The sequence below is a fragment of the Thamnophis elegans genome, chromosome 1 (assembly GCF_009769535.1).
Source record: "Thamnophis elegans isolate rThaEle1 chromosome 1, rThaEle1.pri, whole genome shotgun sequence".
NCBI lineage: Eukaryota > Metazoa > Chordata > Lepidosauria > Squamata > Colubridae > Thamnophis > Thamnophis elegans.
Window position 1 is genome coordinate 63,183,315 of NC_045541.1, and position 27,549 is coordinate 63,210,863.

Here is a 27,549-nt window from a genome sequence, read left to right on the forward strand (position 1 = left end):
GTATATATGTATAAGTTATTATCATTGTTAATCATTTATTTGACTATAACCATTATTACTTCATTTTGGCTTCGGGGGGAGGAGCCTGCCGCCGTCGGGAGCTCAACGAAGCTCCTGTCAGGATTCTGGTTTGTATATCTTATAAGATCTATAGATATCTCCCCTTTCTGGCAGAAAGGGGCAGGGAGAAGGTCAGTCGTTAGGATCTCTTTGTAATTCATAGCTTTTTTTTGCTGTGAATGGAGAAGAGGTTCAACATTAGCTGAGCCTTTACTCCGGCCAGTTTTCCGCGCTGCCTTTTTTGCAGCCCTAGGCAGATTGCCCCCCCCCCAGGACAAAGCTAAGCTATTTAAAAGTCAATCCGGGCGGGGACCATTCCTGAGGAATTTCTTCTATTACTATCTAAAATACCAGCTTCAATTTCGCAAAAGGCTCCCTTTCTTTTTTAGCTGCGTCACAAGATGGCGATCTCGTAGCTTTTGTGTTTGATGTGACGTACTTAGTCAGCCCTACCCTCCTGAAGGCTTCTCCGTACTAATTGCTAAAAGATTAACTGAGGGGAGCAGAGACTTTGATTTTTGGCTCGCTTGATTGCTTGTCTTTTATTTTTACTCTGGAATGGCTCCCAAATCTAAACAGAAGCGCTTCCTTAATAACATATCTCCAAAAACTGCTATGAAGCCGCTACCCTTGCCTCCTACACCCTCCACGGGAGATTTGTTAACACAAGAATTTCTTCTCAAAACGCTTAATGATTTCAGACAGGAAATTAATCAACTGATATCGGATTTATATGATCAATTTGATGCTAAAATTGCTCAGGCAAAGAAGGATATGATCGGAGTAATGACAGTCATGACAGATTATATTGCTGAAACGGAGGACAAATTGGAACTTTTGGAAGAAACTAATCTTAATTTGATATCCAAAATTCAAACGTTACAACAGGAAATTGAAAATGCTCAAAAACAACTTGTCATGATAAATTATAATAAGACTGCCTTTGCCATAAGAGTTAGAGGATTGCGTGAAAACCAACAGGAGAATTTGAAACAGATCTTCTTTGAGGCTTTCAGCCGCTTGGTGGGAAGTCCGGGATTTAACTTTGATTGGCAGATTCAAAGAATTTACCGCCAGAATTCGTGGGTAGCAAAACAGCGACAGCTTCCGAGGGACATAATTATATACTTTACCACAAGGGAATCCAGAAATGAGATAATACAGAGGCTTTACAGCAAGAGGTTGAGAATTGATAGACAGGACTTGATTGTTTTTAAAGAGATACCATCTCAAATATTAAGAACAAGGAGAGAGTACGCTTTCTTAACCGAAGAACTCAGAAATTCTCAGATTCCATACAAATGGGAAGTCCCAGCTGGTATTACAGTTACATTTGGCAACCAAAAACACCGCATTAATTCTGTCTGTGAAGCCCGAGAATTTTACTACGAGACCCTGAAGGCGGGACTTCCTGATTCATCCGGACCTGGAGAGAGACAAGGAGAAGGAGAAGACAAACAGCGAGACACGTGGCTACAAGGCGGAGGGTGTTGCTTTCCTCTTCCGGAAGGGCAGAAGACTAAAGAATAAAGACTTAGCGATGTTCTTAAAGCTTTATGATTTCCGTCTGGGATAAAATGGAAAAGTTGTATATCGATGATGAGACATGGAGACTGAAAGAAGCGTTGCTGATTGTGGACACATATTGTATATAAGATTTGTCTGAACTCTAACTCAAATTGCGCATGAATTATTTTTCTAGGCGAGGAGAGCGGAGATTGCGATCTTTTTGAGTTGTGGTCTGGGACGAACGGAGTTGGGAGGCGCGTGGGAGAGGGAAGGGTAGCAAAAGCTTAATTAGACTACCTGGGGCTAGAATGCAAGCTGATGTTTGTTTGAGTTGCTATTTCAATATAAGGTCAAGAAAGATTGGTCGGAGAGTCTTCAGGAAAGTGGAGTAAATATGGGAGGAGCAATGGATGCGGATAAAATATATATGTGGATATGGATAAAGGCAGGGTGGAAGGTAAAAAAATTTATATGTGGAGGTGGGTAAGGATAGAAAGGGAGGTGTTGGAAATGAAAAATGAAAGAAGTACTTGAGTTTAATGGTTTTATAGAAAGGTTTGGATATTCGGATAAAAAAGAGATAAATTAAAGGTCTGAATAGATAGACAAAGCAATGAGACTTTTAGTTGGGGAATCCTAATTGATCAACTTACCTGGCTCTAATACAGTTTGAAACCCTGCAAGTAGTAAAATAACCGAAATTTGGAATGAGCAACATTGTTTAAGATTTACAGATAATGGGAAGCTGTGTTAACGTAGTGGGTTTATTGACCCTTCTTGTTTCTCCTTTCTTTTTGTGTGTGTGTGTGTTTTTTTTTTATTTTGTATTTTTTACTATTCTCTCTTTTTTTTTTTTTCTTTCTTTGGCTTTACTTTTATTTTATTTTTTTAATTTTAAAGTTAGCTGGCCTTATTATACTCAAATGCTTGTTAAAGAATTATGCCGGGTATGGGACCTGCGAAGCCGTAAGGGGGTTAGGGAGGGGGGATTATAGGGGGGAGGGGGGAGGGTGGAATTACAGTTTCAATTCTTAGAACAATAAGAATTCACTTGTATACTGCGGCTCGTTTTTCTTTTTTCTTTTTTTCTTTTTCTCCTTTCTTTTTTTTTAAAAAAAAAAAAAAAAAAAACAAACTGAAATGTATGGATACACCAAAGCGAGGAGAAGAGGGAAAGAGGAGGGAGAAGTAAAGAGGGAGTGAGAGGGAATGTAAGGAGGGTGAGATGGAGGGAGAGGGAGATGTCTGAGGGGGAAGGGAAGTAGAAGAGGGGAATGCTGGAGGGGTGAAATGAAAGTTGGAGGGGGAGAAGAGAGGGTGTATGGGGGAATGAAGTGTCATGTTGGGTTTTTTTTTTTTCTCTTTTTTTTACGCACAGTATATAAGTGATTGTATAAAATGAAAATGAAAATGAAATAAATAAAATGTATAGGAAAAAAAAATTACTTCATTTTATGCAAGATATTCTAAATTTTGAATTCATTTATATTATGGCATTTCATTAAATCATCCTAACTCCATCTAGTAGTAGTACATCTTTATATTATATTCTGTATTATTCCATTATTTTTGTATTGTTGTCAGGTGCTCCTTCATTTAATAATCAAAAAAGAAACCACTCAACTCCATGCTTAGAATTAAGTGTACTTTTACTAATTACAAACGATGAGTAGCAAAGCAAATCTGAGTCTGAGTAAATTGTCGCGAAAACAATGAATATCATGTATAATTCAATCCCCTCCCCTTGGCACCCCATTTCATAGCCCAATAATAATTCACCCAATCGTCAGGTGGGAGATGTCTTCAAAAAACATCATCAGGGTGGAATGCTGGACAGTTGGCCTTGGCGGGAAACTCCCTTCTTCCACATGCGCAGATAGATAGTCAGGACAGCTCCTAATAACAATCCTCCAGTACATAATGATTCCCCTCCCAAATACCATGCCCCCCTCCCTGTTTCAATGGCAGCCGAAAAGCACCAGGGAAGCAGAGGCTGACAATTGTAGAATTCTCTAGCATATTTCATTTCTACACTTTTTGTCTAACCATTGATAAAATAAATCCCATATCTTATAAAATTGTTTATCTTCTTGTTCTCTAATTTCAAATGTCAATTTGCTCATTTCGGCACATTCCATTATTTTCTGAATAACTTCTTCCTGCGTTGGTATTTTCTTGTTTTTCCAATTTTTTGCAAATACAATTCTAGCCACTGTTAACACATTTACAATCAAATATTTCAATTCTCTACTATATGTTTCCAGTAAAATCCCCAATAAAAATATCCCTGGTTTAAAGTCTATATGTTTTTCTATCATTTTTTTCCAACCACATGTGAATTTTAGTTCAGTATCTTTTAGCTTCTTTACACATATCCGCCACATATGGTAATATGAGCCCAGTATCTGATGACATTTCCAACATTTTTCGGATTTATTCTCAAACATTCTTGCTATTCTTGTCGGGGGTAAGTGCTACCTGTAAAACATCGTATACAAATTTTCTTTGTATGCTGTTGATGTTGTCATTTTATAATTTTGAGACCACCATTTCCCCTCCAAGCAATCATTGTTTCTTTAACTTATTCTTCCTCTAGTTTAACCTCTAGTAAGTATCCATATAGTTTTTAAATCACCTTTTCATTGGTACCTGTCAGGATTTTATCTAAAACTTCCTGAGTTTTCTTACAGAAATCAGGCAGGGAGTGTTGGAAATCCTGATCATATGCCTGAAGCTGTCTGCAGAGGTACTGTAGAAGCCACAGTTTGCAAATGGAATATTATTGGGATTAATTGTGAATACAATTGTATTAAATACAATTTATTTAATTGTTCCCACACTTCATTACACAATCAGGCATTGCTTCCAAAGCAATTGCTCTTGTAACCTTTACTATCACTAAGTATTGTATCTTTTTATCCTTGAGAAATGTATTTTTATTCTCCTTATATACACCAAAGACAAATTCCTTGTGTGTCCAATCACACTTGGCCAATAAAGAATTCTATTCTATTATTCTATTATTGAAAGTTCAGGTTCATCTGCTGTTCTTTCTTATTCTATTGTTTCTAAATTAGAACTCTTGAAAATTAATCAAGGAACCACTTGTAGAGACATGTCTTGTTTGTACTGAAAGTTATAGCAAAGTAAGAAAAATTAAAATACACTTTTGGGATTCTTAGTAGTGTGCCTGCCAAAATGTTTATTCCTCTTTTCAAAGATTTAGCTTTATTTACTCTTTTATGAAAAAAACATGGTCAATATTGTCAACTCTTAACAAGGTATGTTTCTTTAAGAGGGGGGGGTGAGGGAAGAGAGTAGTATGTTGCTATAGAAACCAGTACATGCATTGCAACCTCTTGTTAAAAAGAAAGAAAACGCAGATGAGAGAAGGTGATTTGCTTGCAGTGGGGTAGTTTTTCCTCATTTCTTTCAAGGCTTTTGGGAAAGAGATATAATGGGTGTTGTAAACAATTTATTTATTTATATGTTTAAAAGAATTGTGTGGTCTTCCATCGCATGGGGACCACTGTTGAGTGTAACAGGTGAGAACAAGAACTGTGAACGTAAGCACGGGGGACAGGAAACATCTGAATTTTGGAGCCATTCTTTCTGTACACCTGAATTCACATATTCATTGTTAAACCTGTTATCAAGCTGACACTCGCTGTCTATTATCAAACAATTTCTGATTGATGGTAACTCTTCCATCTCTACTTAGGGCACAAAGAGATTGTCCACCAAGAACCGCCAGTTCCACCAGTTTTAAAGTAATTACAGCTTCTTAATTCTTCTCCCTGGATTTATTTCACTCCTAGAATCATCTCTGGATTGGAGTCAGGTTTGGCTTGTTTTCTATGTAGGTTGATGGGATGGGTTGCTTGATTAATGTGGACTTTCTTTACCTCTGTATTATTTTCAGTTATTTATACCATAAAATATTTCAGACTTTTCTATCCTTGTACCTTTTTTTTTTTTTTTTCTTTTGCGCCTTGGCTATGACACTCCATTTCTCAGTTGGCCGGTCTGTTTTGTTTTGTTTTGCATTTCTTATATGGATTTAAATGTTGTGTTTGTTGAGAGTCAAGTCTTCATTTGATTATTTCACAGGGCTCTTTTCATTTTCCCGGGATCTCAATTCTATGTATAGAAAGTCATTTATCGTTTATATTTTCTCCAGAGTTCCTCATGGAGATTCATGATGTAATCTTGTGTCTGTGAGATGGAGAAAAAAGTAGATAATATTAAGGGACTAAAGATAGAAAGCCACCATTAGGCTGGTTTAACTGGCAGATTATTATTTTTTTCAAATAATCCTGAGAATAAGTACCCTGTTTCCCTGAAAATAAGACCTCCCTGGATAATAAGCCCAATTGCTTTTGAGCGCATGTGCTAAAATACCCCCCCCCGAAAATAAGATCTCCCTGAAAATATTGCAACACAGCAGCAGCCATGAGGTGACTACGCTCGCCGCCTTCTGCACCTCAAAAATAATAAGACCTCCCCAAAAATAAGGCCAAGCGCTTATTTCAGGGATCCAAAGAAAATAAGACCCTGTCTTATTTTCGGAAAAACATGGTAGCTTTTTGAAAATTTTGGAAGAAAGCTTTCCATTTTCAGAATTCCCTAGGCAGTGGCTGTTAAAATTTGTAATGTGGATATATTGAGCATTCTTAAATGTTCATGGAGGAGTCTGCCAAACTCTTATAGGAAGGTCCAGAAAAACTAATATCCATTCATTATATAACATGATTAAAATGGTGTGAATAGTGTTTTCTGAATTTCTGGATTTACTTCCTCTAGTTTGCTGACCCAATGTGATGTAGTCATTAAGCTGACAGTCTAAATTGGGAGTTCTAGTCCTTCCTTAGGCATGGAAGCCAACTGGGTGACCAACTGGGCTAGTCACACTCCCACCCCAAAGAAGAAGGCAAGGACAACCTACTTCTAAAAATAATGCCAAGAACACTTCAGGGATTAATCCGGGCAGTCAGCAGGAGTCAAAAGTCTTCAAAGTCTTTCTTTTACACATACACACACAATTTAGATTTTCATAATTGTTAGATGGGGAGAAGTAAGCACAAAGGGAAAAATATGTACATTCTGACTTATGCTCTTCTATTGTTTAATACTCTACACAACTAATGCCAAAACTCAATTGTCTGTCTGCCTGCCTGCCTACCTAACCACCTGCTAAGTAACCAACTTTTCTGGTTATTTTTTTCTGATATTATGCATTTTATTTAATTGGTGACTGTGACACTAGCATTTCTGAGTCTGTCTATCTGTCTGCACACATGTATGTAAGCCATACATGCGTATAAAATTTCAGGATGCACATTTGGCCAAGAATTTTATCTCAATTGTGCAGCCACAAAACTAATAGCATAATGCACACGTTTGTCAGAATTTGTATTGCAGAATATAGCAACCTTGTGCAAATGTTGTGGGGAAGATCTAAGTCTTGTTTGAAACAAAATTCTGTATAATTTCACAATACGATCCTATCCCCGTCACCTTCTTTTCCATAAGTTGTATTCATGCAGTCTCAGTTATCCCAGTCTTCAGCATATAAGCCTATATCATCTCAACATCATAATGACTTTTTTGTAAAAGGACTTCTGTGAGCAGAAATAGAGTAAACTGAATTATCCCACTTCCTCACATAGCATATGACTATAATTGCAACCAACCCAAGTTATGATATTACCGTTTAGGAATCTTATTACTCGGATAAAGAGTATTATTACAATTTGCCACTACTAACAATACCCACCTCTTTTCACAGACTTGTCATTACTGAAAACTGCATATTTCCATCAGTTCCAGGTCTTGAAGCTCCTATTTCTCCAGGATGCAAAAAAAGGCCTCAGAAGAGGCAAAAGAAGTTGAACTAACAGAAAAAATCCCAGCTGCCAGCAAGGAAGCAGTGCGTTTCCTTTCACTCGTTGGTGAGCGGCCCTTTAATGTATGACATACACAGGTAGTCCTCAACTTATAACCATTCATTTAGTGACTATTCAAAGTTACAACAGCACTGGAGTAATGACAGTTTTTCAAACTTAAGACTGTTATGACATCCCTGCAGTCACATGATCAAAAGTCAGATGCTTGGCATCTGACTCACATTTATGACAGCTGCAGTGTTCCAGGGTTATGTGATCCCCTTTTGCAACCTTCTGACAAGCAAAGTCGATGGGGAAGCCAGATTCAATTAACAAACGTGTGGCTAACTGAACAACTGCAGCGATTCGCTTAACAACTGGCCAGAAAGGTCGTAAAATGGGGCAAAACTCACTTAACAGATATTTCACTTAACAACAAAATTTTGGGCTTGATTGTGGTTGTAAGTCGAGGTCGACCTGTACTCTTGTTTATTTCAGAAGTGTCTTTTAAGCAAAAGCTATAGTCGACATGAATATTTTGCTATGCTGAATTTTACAAAATAGGTATCTTGGAGAAATGTAGGTAGGGTGCTTAAACCAGATTTTTTCACACCAGACACCTTCTAGTTCTGCTGGAACTACAATTCCCCGAATTCATAGCTATGATGAGAATGGGCCACATTGGCCTAGAAGTTGTCATCCTAACACAGCTGGAAGTTGTTATGCTAGAGAAGGATGCCCAAAATGCAGTACTACGAAACCTGGGTTTTCAAAATCATAATAGATGCAGTAAAGCGAGAGATTTATATTAGGAACAAAATGCACAAGAAGAGAACTAGTCACCTTCTCCTATCCAACTGTAGTTAGAGGAGGGAATTCTTTCACCGAAATACCTATTAAGACCTAAGATCTTTGAGACTAGGCTGGTCTAGTTTAGCCCTTCATTCCAAACAGCTAAGGAATGTTTTCAATCAGCATGAAGTATGAGTTTACCAAGGTTAACATTCCAGTCTCCAACTGCCAATCCACATTAATTTGTTAATTACTTTTATTTAAAACATTAGTACAGCTACCCATCTTAAAACCAAGCTTTGAGAGGCTTATACTCAACAATAAAACCCAAAAAGAAATAAAACAGAAAAAAAACCTGGTGTCGCAACCATACTTGCTTCCTATGATCTTAGCCATCACAGCCCCTATGGCAGGCGTGTCAAACTGATGGCCCGTGGGCCAAATGGGTCATGCACAGGCCAGGCCCATCCCAGCTCCGTGAAGGGAGAAAATATTATGATACGTCACGTGATGCAGCAAGTTTGACACCCATGGCCTATGGGAACAGCCAGGTTCTGTGTGCTCCCAAGAAGATTGAAAGGAGAGGGAGAGGGGTTGTCAGGTCTCTAGGAAGACAGTGTTCCATAAGGCAAGGACTACCATGGAAAATACAGGCTTCCAAGAATCCATAATGCTGATGGGAAGGGACATAGAGTGTACCTATTCTGGTGGGAGAGGGTGTCCTACAGATAACCTGGTCTTATGCCATATGGTTCTAAAGATAATAACCAACACCTGGAATTACATCCGGAAGGGGACTGGAATCCAGTGCAGCTTGAGCAGCATGAGTGTAAAATGGGTGAACCTAGAAGTAACCAACAGTACCCAACACTGCACAATTCACTGCATTCTGCACCAGTTGTAGTTTCTGGATAGTTTTCAAAGGTAACCTCATGTAGAACTCACTGCCAATAGGAAGTGATCAAGGCATGAGTGGTGTGATCAAGGCCTCCCAATATACGGGAAGGCCTCCCTAGCCACAGCTGCCATCTACTCCTTGAGTGTTAGCTATGAGTCTAAGAAGACCCCCAAATTGGGCACTAGCTCTGTCCAGGGGAATGCTACCCCATCCAGAGTCAAAGATGGCATATCACTGCAATATGGGAGTCAAAAATCCAAAATCACTCCATCTTACCAAGGTTGAGTTGGTTCCTTCCCATCCAGATTCCACGCACGTTCAAGTTCCTCTTTTACGCCCAGATTTTGATCTAATAGTTTTCCAAACTTGTATTTTGGCATTAATCCATGCTGGCATCAATCCAGGTTTTAACAATTCCGGTTTTTCATTGGCTCCTTGAGACAACTCTGTCTTTGAACAGAAAAGTCTGTTGAAAATATATTCTCCTAAATAAGAGCTTTTGTGAGCCATTTGTAGTCCAAATGCTGGTTGAAAGACAAGAGACTTAAATTATTTACATAACTTATGAGCTGTCCAGTTCCATAAAAGATGGCCAGATGTTTGACTATGTTTCCATGATACTAAGCAGACATAATATGCCTTAAGCGCAGTTTTTACACATAGTTATTATTGTGTAATTCAATTCCCTGAGTTCTGAGAAGAGAGGGTTATTTGAAGTTAAGTCCTCATCTGATCTGTAGACAAAGAGGAAGGAAGCAAAAAGTGGGTTGCATTCTCTCCCCCCGCCCCCATTTGCTTTAACACAGGGAATACCCTACATGGGTAAATTGAGGATGAAACAAGGACAAGAAAGTGCTAAAAAGAGGTTCTAACCCAACTGGGTCATCCCAGTTTGTCCATCTGAGAGTGAGTAAAATTTTCTTCCTGTCTTCCTGAGGTTGAAATTGCTACATCTCGTTTCTCAGAAATAAAAGAAATTCAGCCCTGCCTTTTTGAAGAATCACTGGTGGCTATTTCAGAGTCTGGAGAAACTATAGGGACATTTTCCATCTCGGTGAAGTGGGCCTGCTATTCGCTGGATGGCTGGCAAGAAGAAGACTGTTTCCTGGTCTGTGCAAACAGCAAAGCGACCATCGACGGGGTATCTTGCAAAATCTCCCTTACAGGTAAATTTAGTGCACTAATTCGACATAAGCCAGTTTGGTCTAGTGGGTAAGGCACCAAATTAGAAATCAGGAGACTATGAATTCTAGTCCCACCTAGGTGACCTCGAGCCAGTTGCTCTTTTCCAGCCCTAGGAAGGATGCAGTGGCAAACCACTTCTGAAATCTTGCCAACGCTGACTTGAAGCCACACACATAACCTCAAACTAACATAATGAGGATGGTAGGAAGAAGAGAAGGACTGGACACATTGCTATGCCTAAATGCAGTCTTCCAAACATAAGAGATAATAATGGTGTTAGAATTATTCAGTTTGATACTCTTCTCTCATACTCTGATCCCGATACTTGATCTAAGATTGCATAGGGTTCCTTTATGCATCTGGAGCATAGGTCTTCTGAAGTGCACAGAAAGTTTGATCTACTGCACTACTTACACTTTTAATATTTCACTAGACCAATTAAAACATTTTAATTCCTGTCCTAATTGGTGGATCACATCAGATTTATTTAGAAATAAGTCCCATTAAATTTTCTTGAATGCTTTTTGGTTTTAATTGCTTTATCATGTAATGTAAATACTATATAATATAAATAAAAACTAAGTAAATATTTATACAATAGATACTAGAAGCGGCTAGCATTAATTTTCATGGAACTTACACATGTAGCAAAAAAGTTAAGTTTAGAATTGCATTCCTTAGTGGTCTACACATTTTGTGTGATGTGTGTTCCTTGCAGCAATCATCTCTTTAATTATTTCCTATTCCTTTCTGATTAGGAGAATGTGGTTAAATATTTTTTATTATTGCAATGACATTTTTTAAATAAATTTAAAATTTTAGTGTACATAAAGAAAAATAAAATAGATTATATTCATCAAGAATCATAATATAACACCTAGTGATAGTCATAGGTTACTAATAAACAATCAAATTATACTAGGAAAATAAAACAATATACAATTTAAAGATACAAACAACATGGTTATAGTCATAAGTGGAAAGAGATAGGCACTAGGAAGGAAGAGAAGAATAATAGTAATAGAGTCTTAGTAGATAATATGACAGTGTTGTGGGGATTAGTTGTTTAGCAGAGTGATGGCATTCGGGGGGAAACTGTCCTTGTATCTAGTTGTTCTGGTGTGCAGTGCCCTATAGCGTCGTTTTGAGGGTAAAAGTTGAAACAATTTATGTCTTCTTTTCCCCAAGCATCCCAATTTAGCTGCTTTTCTTATTGGACAGTCAATAGGACAAAACAAGGAATGTGGTTTAAAACTAAGTTTCATTTCTGCACAAATGCACAAATAAGACTTTGTTGGGCAGGGTTGGTTAAGCTGTCATTACAAGCAGTTCACACCAGAAGATTAGACACACTCATAACCTGCTGGTGAAAGACGAAACATTTCCAAGAATCGTAAGAAATTTCCATGTAGCACCAACATGCCAAAATATCCCAGAACAGTTTTCTCTAACAGATTAAAATTCCCATTATTTGGACCAATGCGGCCATTCAGAGTCATAATTGCACACATCTGAGGGGCATTAAATTGGGAAAAGCTGCCCAACAGGAAATAAAACAACTGTGTCGCTGCCTTGATTTCCTATAAATGTCCTTTTTTTCCATCAGGATATGTATCGAAGAAACTGGAGATTTTGGAGCAGCATATTCAGGAAAGTATGAGGGTGAGTATCTTATGTATTTTACTTTCCCCTAACTTCTGGCTTCCTTATCCAGCAGGGATCTGGCAGTGCTAGAACATCTGCAGCCTCCTCCAAATTCTACTCCCCTCCCCAAAGAGCTAAAATGTGCAAAAAAACAAAAAACAAAACCCAACCCTTTAAAAGCTTAAATAAGTTGGCAGGCGAGAGGAGTAGCAAAGTGAAATGGGAAAAATCATTGGGTAGAGTAGGAGAAGAGCTACCGGTAAATTTCAGTAGCAAAAAATGCTGGTTGCTTTTCAGAAAAAGAGGATGGGAGGATGGATCCAGATCCCTTCAACCTCTGTCTTGTATTAAAGAGGCTCCAACATAAAATACATTGGAGAAGGTTTGTGCTCCTGCAGTTTGAGTCTCACCACCACATGATGCTCCCATCACTTGCCTCAGCTCCTGCCAACGTAGCAGTTGGAAAGCATGTAAATGCAAGTAGATAAATAGACACAATTTTGATAGAAATGTAACAGCATTCCTTGTTTTGCCACACACTCTGTGCTGTGGCATGATATCATGTTAGTCTAATGACCAGATCTTTGGAAACATTTTTGGACAGTGCTGGCCCAATAATTTAAAGAAACAGAGATGAGCATCATCCTCTTAGGTCAGCTACCACTAGCAGAGTAAAAACCTGCAGGGACATATTTTTATCATTTTTTAAACCTGTCTTGTATTATATTAAAGTACAAGGGACAAGAAGAGGGCCACCGGATCTGGGTTGCAAAATTCTGAATAGCTGCTAGATGGCAGTAAAGATTTAGGAGTTTTGCAGAGGCCATTCCCTTAAAGCTATTTTAGAGTGTCAGCAGGCACGTGGCTAGAGATAACCCAATTAACATTTTTTTAAAGCCTTTCAAAAAAGTTTCTCATAGTTTCATGAATAAACAGCAAAATCGTGGAAAAAGATGGCTTGTCCTGTATGGTTTACTAAATAGTTTAAAAATCATGAATAACAATAAAAGGGTAGTTTATTAACAAGCTTTTTAATTTGAATTTATAAGAATAGAATAGAGCTGGAAGGGATCTTGGAGGTCTTCTAGTCCAGCCACCTGCTCAAGCAGGAGAACCTATACTACTTCAGATAAGTGACTGCTCTAGTTTCTTCTTAAAAATCTCCAGTGATGGAGCACCCACAATTTCTGAAGATAAGCTGTTCCACTGGTTAATTGTCCTCACTATTAGGAAACTTCTCCTTAATTCCAGCTTGCTTCTCTCTTTGCTTAGTTTCCAACCATTGTTTCTTGTCCTGCCCTCTGGTGCTTTGGAGAATAATTTGACCCCCTCTTTGTGGCAATCCCTCAAATCCTGGAATACTGCTATCATGTCACCCCAAATTCTTCTTTAGACTAGCCAAACCCAAATCCTGCAGCTATTCTTCATATGTTTTAGTCTCCAAGTCTTTGATCATCTTAGCTGCTCTTTTCTGAACTTTTTCCAAAGTCTCAACATCTTTTTTTGGTAGCATGGTGACCAAAATTGGTTACACTATTCCAGGTGTGGTTTTACAACAGTAGGGTTTTATAAAGTTTTCTAGATTTGCTCATAAATGATTTTGATTCAAGAGTAAGAGACTCAATGAGATGGCTAAGTCTGTGGAGTTTTTACTAAATTATTAGAGTGGGAAAATCAAAAAGTGATCCTGAAAGGTTCAAGAGAGATCTGTTTAAACTGAGAAACTGGTCAACCAAACTGCAAATGCAATTTATTTAAATATACGTAATTTAATCATAAATATATGTTGATAAATTGGGACGCACTTCACATATACACTAATTAAGTTTGACGTATCTGCAGCTAATCAGGAAAAAGAGTTTGAAGCTGGAGTAGATTGCTCAGTGACGAGATCTACTCTGCAGCAGCTGGGAAAAGGACCAATGTACCGATAGAGATCATTAGATTTGTGCTGCATCTACAACTGAAATATCATGTACAATTTTAGTTGGCATAATAGAGCAAGAAAAACATTTAAAAGTGGGCATTGAAATGATTGGGGCCATGAGCATTTTCCACACAAGGAAAAAGTTATTGTGAATGTTCGGGTTCTTTTGTTTGAAAAAAAAGGCAGCTTGAGAGAGGGTCATGATCCAAGGATATAAAATAATGCATGGCATGAGAAAAGTGTACCAGGCGAAGCTTCTGTTAGAACAATAAAATTAGAGACATCTAATGAAGAAAAATTATAGGTATAAAAATAGAGAAGGATCACCTTTCCTTCCAAATAATGAAGTCATTATCAAAAGACGTAATAGTGACCACTGACTTGAAGGGCTTCAAAGAGGGATTTGGATGGGAGGATGCTCGTGGACAACTGGCCTCTCAAAGGCTGTTCTCATGGTCAGGGATAAAATAGGAAGGAGTGCTCTGCTGTGTCACCTTGAGCTCTCGGAGGAAAAGCAGGATATAACAAGTAAGTAAGAAATGCTTTCAGGAAGGTCATAGGGCAGAGATAGCTAAACTTTTCTGGACCGAGTGCCTAAAACACGTGTGTGAACATACAAATGCACACATACGCTTCCTAACCCCCAAAATGCAATGTACATTTGGCCCCCGCGCATGCCCCCTGACCCCCCCATTCATGCATACAACCCCATGCATGGTCTCAGACCCCTGTACATGCATGCTCGGGCCCACATGCATGCTTGTGCAGCCCCCAGTATGTGCTCATCCCTGCATGTGTGTGTGGCCCCCGCATGTGCATGTGCCTCCCCCCCGCCCATGTACACCATGTCCCCCACACATGCACAGCAGAGACCCAAAGGCCAGGTGGCTTGCAGGAGTTGCACGCGGTGGAGCTGAGCTAGGGCGACGGCTCACGTGCCCACAGAGAGGGCACTGCATGCCACTGGCACACGTGCCATAGGTTCACCATCACGGTCATAAGGGAAAGTTAACTCACAGCTCAACTAGTGGTGAAGCTTCCACCTTTTCAGGAAAGCAAATGCCTGCATAGTTGAGGCCAATCCTAGCATAGCTGTGCCACCTTTTCCTGTTCCTTTTTTTTTTGCTTTTCCTGCAGCTTAGAGATCATCCAGTGGAAACCAGGACCAAAGTGGTAAAGCGGCACGGCCAGCTTTATGTGACCAAAACTATAGTGGAAAAAGATGTGAGTAAAATGAGCTGTGCCTAAAGAACCTGGAATATTAGCCCAGTTCCCTTGTCCTCACAATTCATGAGAATTAGTTGATTATAATATCTATAGCTGTACCAAGATATGAAGACAGGACTAACCCTTCTTCCTTCACCCATCCTTCAGTTACATCAAGATCCCCACACCCAGCCAGCCAGGCTGAAAACTCCAGACGTCTGTGAGAGTGTCGCCAGCCTATGAAACTTGCCTAACTTGTTGCTATGAATCCTGTTAAATCAAATTAACCACAGTAAGATAGATTAGGGAAGGCTGCCCTAGTTGATCTTTTATTTAACTGCCTTATGAAAGCTAATGTGGTGGCACAGGTGGAGAGACCTTGGAGCTAAGGACTGCAAAAGCACTTTGCATCCTGGGCAGAGTGACAAATGGTATTTTATTTCCCTTCTGTGTCTGTGCTTCACCTTCGCTTCCATGCTGTTGCAGTAGTGAACACCTGAACAATTGGACTATATAATCTCTCTTCTAATTCTTGATGGTACCCTTAAGACAACATAACTGGTATTCCCAGCCAGGCTATTTTCAGCCAGGTGTAGGGGATGAGCAGCCTGAGCCCGAGGGAGGGGTCAAACGCATCATCAGTCAGGAGTCCCTGCACGCCCATAAGAGATCTAAGTCCTTAAATTCCTTTCTATTCTTAACTCCCGCTAATTTCCCTTGACTGTTAGTAGTTCAGATTCTTGTAGAGAGCTTAAGCTTGTAATAAATCTTTATACTCCTTTGAACTGTCTAGATCTCCTGATTTCCCTGGTGCTTGATACCAGGTGACTATCCCTAATCCTGTCAAATTTGCTGAAGGGTCTTCAGAGCATATTAAAGCATCTCTTTAACACTTATTCTCCGAAGGGCCTTGAGCAAATATGTGCCTTTTCACACCTTTCTTGGGACTTGCTAGCTTGCTGCCCTATCCCATTTCATTTTTTAAAGGCTCCTTTTCATTGAAAACAAAGGCATGGAAGCTCATATGGCAGAAATCAAATACTGATGGCCGGACTATTCTTGGTTCTTTATTGGCCTTCTGAGATAAACACCCAGTGTGGAAAAAAAATGGCATGTGGGTGGGAATTCCTGCTTGGACATCATTCCTTCCACTGTCCTCTTGGCTTGCTGAAGAGAATATTGTCTTATATGGCATTTCTTATTTTCTGAGGCAGGGGGGATGGCTACAAGCCAACTTGAAACTAATTCTGAAGGTTTAGGGGATATAAATAAGGATGTGCTTGGAAGGGAGCATGTAGATTTAATGTCAAATTATAAACAGATTGCTTTTTTCAGAAATGAGAACACTAAAACTCCTAGTCTGAATCAGTTTGGGTGAAGAGGGAAGGAGAATTATGATCTTGTATTCCTCTTCCTCTGTCTTGCCAAAAATGGTAGCTTGGTCTTGGGTATGCCATCTATAAACCCCAAACATTTTTCTTCAAGATGGTGTGCTTTTCTGGTTGTTGTCTGAGCTTTTGTGAAGGATGTCTAACCTTTTCTGTCTTCCTCAGGAAAAGATCAACGTCAGCACATTCTCTTATAGATGTGCACAACTTGAGGGCCTCATCTCAGAATCTGCCAACTTCTTGATACTACGGGTGATGGCCAGGAGGCAATCCTTACCAGAAAATGCTGTTTTCCTCTCATTCGACTCTGACCAACATGTCTGTACCTCTACCTATGTAAGCTCAGGTTGTGGGTATATTATAATGGAACCACTGGATATCCAGAAATATAGTGGGAATTCTGTCTTGGAAAACAACTATAGATGAGCAGTAGAGCACATGTTTTGTCCACAAAAGATGCCAATGTTAGCCTTGACATCCCTGGATAAAAACTGGGGAAATCTGTCTGAATCTCAAATGACCACCAATCAACTTAAGACAGTAGAAAGTTATTTGGATTTACAGTGTCCCTCATTATAAAGCAGTATCTTGTAGCTCTCTTGTTGTACTTTGACTTACCGTATTTTTCGGAGAATAAGACGAACCTTTCACCCAAAAGGGTGAAATTCTGGGTGCGTCTTATACACTGAATACAGCATTTTTGGCCTCCTGAAACCCTGTCCCCTTTCCAAAAAATGGCCATGCATAGCCTTTAGGAAGCTTCCAGAGTGCTCCTGGGAGCTGGGGAGGGCAAAAATGAGTGAAAAACAAGCTGTTTTCTGCTCATTTTTGCCCTCCCAGCCTCCAGGAGCATTCTGCATGCCCTTTTTTTCTGACAAAAAAATGGGCCTGTTTTCATTAAAAAACGGGCTGTTTTTTCCTAATTTTTGCCCTCCCCAGCCCCCAGGAGCACTCTACAAACCCCCTAAAGGCTATGCATGCCCCCTCCCCTTTTCTTTTTACAAAAATGGGCCTGTTTTCATGAAAAATGTGCCATTTTTGGGAGAACTGTAGAGTGCAAACACTTTTTTTTTAATTTCCTCTTCAAAATCTTGGTGCGTCTTATACTCTGAAAATACAGTATCTTTTTCTTCTTCTGTATTTATAATTGGTAACAAAAAAAAAGTTCAGGAAGTCCTTAATCTACAATCACAATTGAGCCCAAAATTTATGTTGCTAAGTGAGACATGTGTTAAGTGAGTTTTGCCCCATTTTATGACCTTTCTTGCCACAGTTGTCAAGCGTATCATTGCAATTGTTAGATTAGTGTCATAGTTGTTAAGTGAGCCCTGTTTACCCATTGACTTTGCTTGGCAAAGGGTCGCAAAAGATGATCACATGATCCCAGGATTCGGCAACCGTCATAAATATGAGTCAGTGGCCAAGAATCTGAAGTATGATCACGTGATCAAGGGGCATGCTGCAACAGTCGTAAGTGTGAGAAATGCTCATAAGTCACTTTTTCAGTGATGATGTAACTTTGAACAGTCACTGGACGAACTGTTGTTAAGTCGAGGACTATCTGTATATGTTGAGGCAGAGGATGAAAGGGCAGGGGATAAAGGATGTAGCCTGTGTTGATGTTGGTGGATAAAAATGAAGTCCAGACACCTCCGCCCAAAGTTTCTGCTTACCTAAAATAAACCCTGAATGTCTCTAGAATATTTAAGGCAGGGAAGAAAGATTACCAGCTGTCCAGACTAAAGTGCAATACGTGGATGAAATGTTGACATCAACTACTTATTCAGTGGAGCAACTAAGACGTGGTCTGAACAGCCATCCTTGTGCATCTCTCTTTCCCATTTATGCCAATCTCTTTCTAGAATAGCCTCGGCTTCCAGAAGCAGAGAGTGAAAAAAGAGGAAGTGGATGTGTTTGTGATGGAGAGGACTGTACACTCCGTGGAAGCGCTCCCACTGAATTGGCAGTACTACTTCCTGCCAGATGGGTAAGAAAGCTCTGGTATATGCGTAGTCTCCGACTTACAACCATTCATTTAATGACAGTTCAAAATTACAACAGCACTGGGGGGAAAAAGTGACTTATCGCCAGTTTTCACACTTACGGCTACTGTAGCATCCCCACGGTTGTGTGATCAGATTTGGGGTGCTTGACAAACGGCATGTATTTACGATTGTTGCAGGCTCCTGGGGTTGTAGGATTGTCATTTGCAACCTTCTTAGGGAACGTCTGATGAGCAAAGTCAATGGGGTACCCCAGAGTTGCTTAACAACTGCATGTTTCACTTAACAGCTGTAGTGATTTGCTTAATAAGCATGGCAAAAATTATCATAAAATGGGGCACAACTGACTTTCTTAACAATGGAAATTTTGGGCTCAGTGGTGGCCATAAGTCGAGGACTACCTGTAACCATTCCTGTTCAGACTTTTCCTGCATTCAATGTGATCATCAGACTTTTCCTCTGTATATTCAGTATATTCAGCCTTTGCTATTGCCACATGGTAAGGCCCACCGATGCCTCCTGCTGTTGAAGCTTAGTTTTCTTTAAAGCATTTACAATTTTTCAAGTACTACCAATTAACTCAAACTACTTTTTCCAATAAAAATGGCTTGAGTTAATGCATAGTAATATTTTATTTATTATATGTATATTTTATACTACCTAGATCAAAATAACCTTTAAGGGATTTACAAAGTTAAAAATTAGAGCAGTTGGGCATCAAAATCGGACATGTAAACAGTCAACCAAATACTTGGCTGTTCAGTTATCAAATAATCCTACAGTGACAACTCCCAAATGTCAATTCCAATACGATGATCTTAATTACCTTACAAAATACCTTACAGAGTGCTAGTAGATAGGATCCCACTTTTACTTCCAAAGGCAAGATGTTCCAAAGCATTTGATGACACTCCACACTGATAGCTGTGATGAGTCTCCTCTTCCTTTTGCCACTCTTAGAAGTATTTAAAGAATATTTCTCTAAATATTCCAAGGATAACATATGACCCTCTAGATGTTTTCTGCGTCCATCTCTGCTTACATAGCCAATGATTGGAGAGAATAGAATTATAATCTGACAACATCCAGATAATTCACACCTCATCTACAGTACTTTTGCAGTTTGGGATGCTTTTCAATCCAAAGGCTGATTTTGAATGTTGTGTATCTGCCCTAGATCTTCTATAACTCTTTGGTTGAGTAAGATAGTCTGAGGCTTGGGTTAACAGCTTCTAGCAGGCAGTATGTTGACGGTTTCCAGCAGGCGGTAAAGAGAATAAAGCTACAATACATTTAGCCATGTTTCCTTTGCCTTGTTGGAGATGGAAGCATTCTGTCTGTGCATGAGAGAAAAACAGTATTCCTGATATCAATAATGATTAGTGGAGCAGGTCCACCGTGTTTCCCCCAAAATAAGACAGGGTCTTATTTTCTTTTGCCCCCCCCCCCCTGAAATAAGCACTTGGCCTTATTTTCAGGGTTGTCTTATTTTTGAGGTGCAGGAGACGACAAGCATGGTCACCTCATGGCTGCTGCTGTGAGGCAATATTTTTTGGGGAGGTCATATTTTCAGGGAAGGGCTTATTTTAGTGCATGCGCTCAAAAGCCCGATTGGGCTTATTATCCGGGGAGGTCTTATTTGGGGGGAAACAGGGTAATAACTATTGTATTATAGGAGTAAGATTTATTTACCAGAAATATGTGATAGGAATAGACAGTCTAGCACTACTAGGAAGACAGTCAAACACTATAAGTGTTTGGGAAGAAGTGGATCAGAGCCTGGCAGTTTGTTAGACAAAGATCACACAATGTACTAAAGAAATGACCCAGAGTAAATCCTTAACACTCTATGCCCCACTGCCCTCTTGTGGTCAGTAAGTCACGAAGTGTTAAAGAGTCAGTGCCATTGAGTTCGTACTTCCCACAAGGCAAACTGTCCATTACCATGTTTTAGGGACAGAAAGCAGTAATTTTAGTAAACTGAGGAAATGTTTTCGAGGAATATACTGTAGCAAGAGACTCACTAGCTATCTCTTTTCTTTCTTTTTTTCCAGAAAACATGATGGGGGTTGTTTTGTGGCACACCAATAGCTAAACACATAGCAAGCATTGGGGGGGGGGGGGGGGGGTATACATTCTGCTGTCATAAAGTGTCTAGGTTTGGCTTGCCATATTTTCTAAAACCAGTTAGCTTCATAAGCAGGTTGTAGGTTAGTCCTTGCTTGGTAATTTAAGTCTTGGCAACCTGGATAAGAAAACTAAAAGGGAAGTTTTTTTAATTTTTGTACTGAAAAACATGTCAGTGGATCAATTACTAGAGACCAAATTTAATTTGATTTATGATTTCACCTGAATCCACTATATTTAAAGCCAAAGGAATTTGGCAAGTATGCATGACAATAATAAACTATCCACATTTCACAGTGAACCTATGGAAGTCATATATGGCTTTAGTCCTATCCTGAGATATTCCATCCTCCCTTGTAACGCCAAGTCTTGTTATTTTCAGTGGTGTTATAAGTTAGAACATAAGCTCTTATTGCTTCTGATGTTGATATTTGGGAATCATAAATTACTTTGATCTGCTGCAATTCAATATATCACAATTTGGTTCTTAGCCCAGCTCTGCCATGGGCTACTGCCTCTCTCACGCAGTCCCACAAACAAATGCAGAAACTCCCATTAATTTGTTTCCCTTCCTTCTTCTTCCATCCAGGCATTTATCTCGCCGTATACAAGTTGGATCTCCAGCCATCATGGTGATCCTGCAGATGCCCATTTTGATTGACATAGGTAATATCCTCACAAGCGTTCCCGCAGTGTTGTAAATAGGAATTGTTGCCAGTATTGAACTGGGATTGCTTTTGAATAAGGTGATCTTTTTGTCTGAAATAGATAACTGTTGGAGTAGATCATCTGTTTCAGGAAAACAACAGGAACACCTTGTCTTTAAAAACAAGAAAATTTCAAATTTTTACTACAAAATATGTACAATACACTGTCTATATATTCCACATTCCTATATATCCTGAATCATTCTCATTCATTTTCCATTATTTTTCCAGATGAACCAGACCCTCGTCCTGTCTTTGAAAAAGTCCTTTTGGACTGGGAAGAGGATGCTGAATTATATTCCAAGTTCTTAGACAGAAAGGTGAATTGTTCAGGGATTAAGGGCAGAGTACCCTGTTTCCCCCCAAATAAGCCCCAGTTAAGATTGTCAGCCAGATGGATGCATTTAGTACCATATCTACCTAAAATAAGCCCTAACTGGAAAATAAGCCCTAAATGCATCTTTTGGAGCAAAATTAATATAAAACCCAGTCTTATTTTTGGAGAAATATGGGTAATATCTGAAGTATGGATCATCATATGATAGACTTCTAAGTTCATGGGATAATTAACTCATTTTACTTCTGCATAATCTACAGGTAGTCCTCAACTTACAACCAAAAGCAGTTCAGTGAGGTTAGCCCCATTTTACAACATTTCTTGCCACAGTTGTTAAGTGAATTGCTGCAGATGTTGTTAGTAGCACGGTTGTTAAGTGAATCTGGCTTCCCCGTTGACTTTGTTTGTCAGAAATAGTGATCTTATGACCCCGGGACACTGCAACCGTCATAAACATGAAGCAGTTGCCACGCATCTTAATTCTGATCACATGACCATGAGGATGCTACAACAATCAAGAGTATGAAAAACAGGCATAAGTCACTTTTTTCAGTATCGTAACTTTGAATGGTCACTAAACGAACGGTGGTAAGTCGAGGACTACCTGTAATATCATAAAACCTCTGAGTAGTGTCTGGTCATTGATTTCTTAGCGCCCTCGAAGCTTGCTTTGCTTCCTGCAGACATTTCCTTAGTGTTACTCTGAAAGTCGGCTGGTCACTTCTGTCCAGTCATTCTCTCTTAAACCATCTCACTTCATGAAGTCACTGTTTTGGAAAATATAAGAGGAGGAAAAGAGTATGATGTATGTTTGCAGCCTTGAGTTACTTATAAAGTAATGAAGGCAGGATAAAAATTAGATAATTAAAGAAATGTCTGTTACTGTTATGTCTCTAAGAATTCTTCTGCATTTTTACATCTGGCTTACATGCCTATAGTTTTCCAATTGAATTTGTGGTTGAACTTGTCTGCATGTTGTGAAATTAAGGAGTTTTCAAGTCTTCTGACTTCTAGAAGATGTTTGTGAATGCATTCTTTGGGTTTTCTTCCTCTTTGCCCCACATAGTAATTTTCACAGACCTTGCTTATTATGTGCTGTAAATGACTCCAATTATGTGTTTGGCTCTTGGTGTGCCATAAAACAACAGTCAAGTTCACTGAACTATCCTAGCAACAACCCAATGACACAGAAAAGAAGTTGGGTAAGAATTGCTAGAGGCATGATATTCTGCAATAACCTAGAATTCCAAAACCTGAAATATACTATGTATACATGTCTTTAGGCCAGACAAGGAATAATGGATGGAATCTGATCAACGAGAGATTCAACCTAGAAATAAAGAGAAATGTTCTGACAGTGAGAACAACCAACCAGTGGAACCGTTTGCCTTTCTGAAGTTGTGGGAGACGACAACGTCACTGGAGACTTTCAAAAAGATATTGGACAGCTGTTCTGACCCCCCCTCTCCGTACACCAAGGCAACAGTAAATCAACACACTGAACTGACCAGACTTGGCAGCAATCCAGACTTCCAAGATAAGAAATATACACAAGAGCTTCTCCAGCGATGGTAATGAAGTTGAATCCTGCAAACAGTCTCCTCCCAAAGTCTCTCCTTATATACTCTCTTGAGAGGAGCCTAATTACAACCACCTGGGTCCAATTATCTTCTGTATCTGCGTAGTTGTTCTCTGCATCTATCTGCCCGCCCTTGCCTGGCATCCAGGACCAACTCCCTTGTATCCTCCCCACTGCTCCAAGCCCTGACGTCATGGGCACACTCCCTTTGGCTTTCACCGCTGCTCCATGCCTCAGGCGCCTCCTGGTGGCCAACCAGCCTCTCTGGTCCCTGTCCGGAGTCGGAACCCTATCCAGGGTCCTCCACATCTTCCAGAGCCGACTCATAGGGCCCCTCACTGTCGGAGTCTCTTTGCAGCTCCAACGGCTCCTGCTGGGCCACAACAGACAGCCATCTATCAGAAATGGTATAGGGCAGAGGTGTCAAACTTGTGTCATCACAGCAGCGTCACATGACATATTGTGACTATTTTCCCTTTGCTAAACCAGATGTGGGAGAGGCCAACACATGATGCATCCACCACGCAGGCCACAAGTTTGAAAGTCCTGATATAGGGTCACCTGCTTGAGCAGGAATTTGGACTAGATGACCTACAAGGACCCTTCCAACTCTGTTATTCTATTCTATTCCATGTTACAATGCAATGAATGAGCCACAGTGGCGCAGTGGTTAAAGTGCAATATTGCAGGCAATTTGGCAGTTCAAATCTCACTAGGCTTAAGGTTGACTCAGCTTTCCATCCTTCCAAGGTGGGTAAAATGAGGAGCCAGATTGTTGTGGGCAATATGCTGACTCTATAAACCACTTAAAGAGGGCTGTAAAGCATTATGAAGCGGTATTAAGTCTAAGTGCTATTGCTAAGCAACTTCAACAAAAAATGTCTAACCGTACATCCAACAATTACACAAGCTGCACAACCTACTAATAGGATAACTACTATATATCAAAAACCTCCCTGAAATGATCAGCAAACTGCTACAATCTCTAGGCATCCTGGTAGTCCATAAACCAACAAAATACAGCCAAACTATCCTAACCAAAACCAACAGCCATTGAACACAAAGGAGTCATTTACAACACACTGCAATTGTAAAATTACAGACATACTAAACCAAGCCAGTTCCAAAAGTGCAAAGTATTCCTAGGACCATGGTTCTGATGAATCATCCATTAACAGACACATTGAGATAAGCGTTGTCTGCAAATCATTCAAGAGAGGAAACAACCAAAGGTCAAAGACTCAAATACACATCTTCCCACCACACACCTATTAATCAATACCCGGACAAGACAATCAAGGAAGAAACAATTCCCCAAGACAATTTATCATATAAACAACCAGCAAACTGTACTCCTGCATGAACTGATGATGTTTCTAGCCTGGTCACAAAAGTCTGCAGGAACCAAAGTAAGTTCAGAAAACACCAAGAATCCAACAAGTCAAACCTGAGGTACTTATGTTCCCCACTGTGACAAGGTGCAATCACTTCTAAATTTTACAACATTTTTATTTAAAAACAAATGCTGTAGAGATAAGAATAATGAGGGAGGGAGGCTGATTTTGCCCAGCATTGAAGGAGTTGAGGCTTATAGATAACTATTTCACAATTGGCTTATTTAGTAAATGGAAGGCTGACTTGTTTGGAACTTGTACTGAATAAAAATGTCAATATGTGCTGCCTTGATATGGAGGTAATGCTAAAAAGCTACAACAGTTGAATGTAAAATAAATTAATTATACTTCATTCTCATGAAATCAATGGGACTTTCATAACTAACAAATGCCATTGATTTCAATAAATTTACTTTGGCACCCAGTATCACAAATCTCCAGTAATACATAATCTAGTCCTGGAGGAAAGTCCTAGTGAGCATTATGGGGCTGACAGAGTGGTGTGGTTGTATGACCAAAATGCCAGTGGGATAGAAACACAAGAAATAGACAAGAGCATCTGTTCATACTTACACTATATTGCCAAAAGTATTCGCTCACCCATCCAAATAATCAGAATCAGGGGTTCCAATCACTTCCATGGCCACAGATGTATAAAATCAAGTACCTAGGCATGCAGACTGTTTTTGCAAACATTTGTGAAAGAATGGGTCCCTTTCAGGAGCTCAGTGAATTCCAGCGTGGAACTGTGAAAGGATGCCATCTGTGCAACAAATCCAGTCGTGAAATTTCCTCGCTCCTAAATATTCCACAGTCAACTGTCAGCTGCATTATAAGAACGTGTAAGTGTTTGGGAACGACAGGAACTCAGCCACGAAGTAGTAGGCCATGTAAATTCATTCAACATCAGTGTGTGACATCACAAATGCGCTTCTGGAAGAATGGTCAAAAATTCCCATAAACACACTCCTAAACCTTGTGGACGGCCTTCCCAGAAGAGTTGAAGCTGGTATAGCTGCAAAGGGTGGACCAACGTCATATTGAACCCTATGGATTAGGAATGGGATGTCACTTAACAGTAAGTTCATATGCGAGTAAAGGCAGGTGAGCGAATACTTTTGGCAATATAGTGTATGTTGAAGATGATAACAAACAACCTGAGATGCTTTTTCAAAAAAGCACTTCTTATCTAAGAAACTTCTGCATCTCTGTCTGGATGGTGGAGAATGGAGGAATTTATACTCCTTGCATACAGTTGGTCTCTTTAGCGAGTCATTAAGACCACCTGGAGGTTTAGCTGTATCAGGTTCACCTGAATGGTGCAAATGGTTGTGGAGCCTTCTTGGAACTGTTGAAAGTCTACAACACAAGCCTTTCAACAGGTCCAAGAAGGCTCCACACCTATTAGCATCACTCAGGTGACCTGATGACACAGATAAACCTCCAGTGGTCTTAATGACTCGCTAAAAGAATGCAAATGACCAGCTGTCTGCAAGGAGTATAAATCCCTCCGTTCTCCACCATCCAGACAGAGCTAAAGAAGCTTCTTGGAGGAGAAGTGAAATGCCTTCGAAGAAAACCAGAAAGCCCAGTTGCCTCTTGAAAAAGCATCTTTGGGACAACCATGATCTGAATGACTGAGAATATCCATAGACATTAGGCAACCTGAGATGTTTTGAAAGCAATTGCTAGTAGCATAGCCAACAATTCGGGATTATGGCTCATAACAAAACACATAGCTGATTAGGCTATACATTTCTTAGGACAAGACAGGAGAGTTTTTAAAATGGCACTGCAGGGGTAGGGGGCAAATGAACATCTTATTTTGATCCTCATTTACTGCCATTGATGAGCTACAGTCCTAAAAAGAGAGTGGGCTGCTTTGCTTTCCACAGGAAGAGCTACAAGCAAGCCATGCCACCTACGTGCGTCGCCATCCAGAACTCAACACCTTGCTGGCAGATTTCATGCAACTGCTTCTCCTTCGCAAACCCGATGATGTGGTCACCTTTGCCGCTGAATTCTTCGCTCCCTTTTTCTGCCCAACAACCGCCATGCAGATCATTTCAGTCATCTGACAAGCCCAGCCCCTTTCGCAGCCATGTCTAAGATGAGACTGATAAAAATAATGAGATCCGGGAATAACTTGGGAATTTGGGAAAGCTATTTCTTGAAGTTGTTGGAGTGCTTTGTCTAGAAACATCCTTCAGTCAATATTTAAGGACATCTGATGTATTATTTTGACCACTTAGACATAGTATAATATTTAGAAATATTAGCACATTAAAGCACATTAGTCACATTAAAGTAACTTCGGTGGTATACAACTATCCAATAAAACTAAATAAAACAATCATTATCTAAAACCATTATAGCATTATTAAAAGAGCATTAAGAATATAAAAGCAGACCTAAAACAGGAAAAGAGAATAATAGATGGAGGGATGTAATAATAATGGAGCCAGCTCACGAGTTCACCTGGCTCCCCCATCTTGCTGAAAGAATTAGGTCTTGATGGACCTTCGTAAGTTTAGGATTGATGGGGCTGACTTAATCTCTGGGGAGGGGGAGATCCACAATATGAGCACCATAGCAGAAAAGAGCCATCATCATTAGTCTGCCTAACATAGCTTCCTAGACCAGTGATGGCTAATCTTTTCCAGACAAAGTGCACACGTGCACCCCCAAACCCCCAAAATGCAATGTGCATGCGGTCCCCGTGCATGCACACACACCCCGCATGCGGCTCTTCCCCGTGCAGGCACATGCAGCCCCCGCATGCAGCACGCCTCCCCAGCACAGGCACGTGTGTCCTCCCCACCTGTGCCCCCTGTGCATGCATGAGTGCCCCTACATGCGCCCCGTGTATGTGCACATGGCCCACACATGGCTCCCGACTGTCACACTT

General features: G+C 40.0%; 1 protein-coding gene and 1 long non-coding RNA gene across 2 annotated transcripts in view; one reads left to right on the plus strand and one right to left on the minus strand.

Moving 5' to 3' along the window:
• Nucleotides 1-5,339: 5,339 nt before the first annotated feature.
• Nucleotides 5,340-26,986, plus strand: CATIP (ciliogenesis associated TTC17 interacting protein). Its single transcript, XM_032217274.1, has 10 exons — nt 5,340-5,410; nt 7,358-7,520; nt 10,110-10,310; nt 11,936-11,991; nt 15,038-15,124; nt 16,660-16,830; nt 18,357-18,481; nt 21,214-21,290; nt 21,563-21,651; nt 26,537-26,986. The coding sequence occupies exons 2-10, from the start codon at nt 7,424-7,426 to the stop codon at nt 26,717-26,719; spliced, it is 1,086 nt and encodes a 361-aa protein (XP_032073165.1). The 5' UTR covers nt 5,340-5,410; nt 7,358-7,423; the 3' UTR covers nt 26,720-26,986.
• The window catches only part of LOC116508646, a 37,478-nt gene continuing 15,333 nt past the window's right edge, over nt 5,405-27,549 (minus strand). The window contains exons 2-3 of the long non-coding RNA XR_004255391.1: nt 9,421-9,590; nt 5,405-5,784 (exon numbers count right to left, since the gene is read on the minus strand). This is a non-coding gene — a long non-coding RNA (uncharacterized LOC116508646). The remainder of the gene's footprint in view (nt 5,785-9,420; nt 9,591-27,549) is intronic.

Bases quoted from the DNA above. Each gene is read 5' to 3' on its own strand.
- CATIP (XM_032217274.1), top strand. From the start codon at position 7,424: ATGCAAAAAAAGGCCTCAGAAGAGGCAAAAGAAGTTGAACTAACAGAA. The intron at 15,125-16,659 runs GTGAGTAAAATG...TGTCTTCCTCAG, and splicing joins AAACTATAGTGGAAAAAGAT to GAAAAGATCAACGTCAGCAC. The intron at 16,831-18,356 runs GTAAGCTCAGGT...ATCTCTTTCTAG, and splicing joins ATGTCTGTACCTCTACCTAT to AATAGCCTCGGCTTCCAGAA.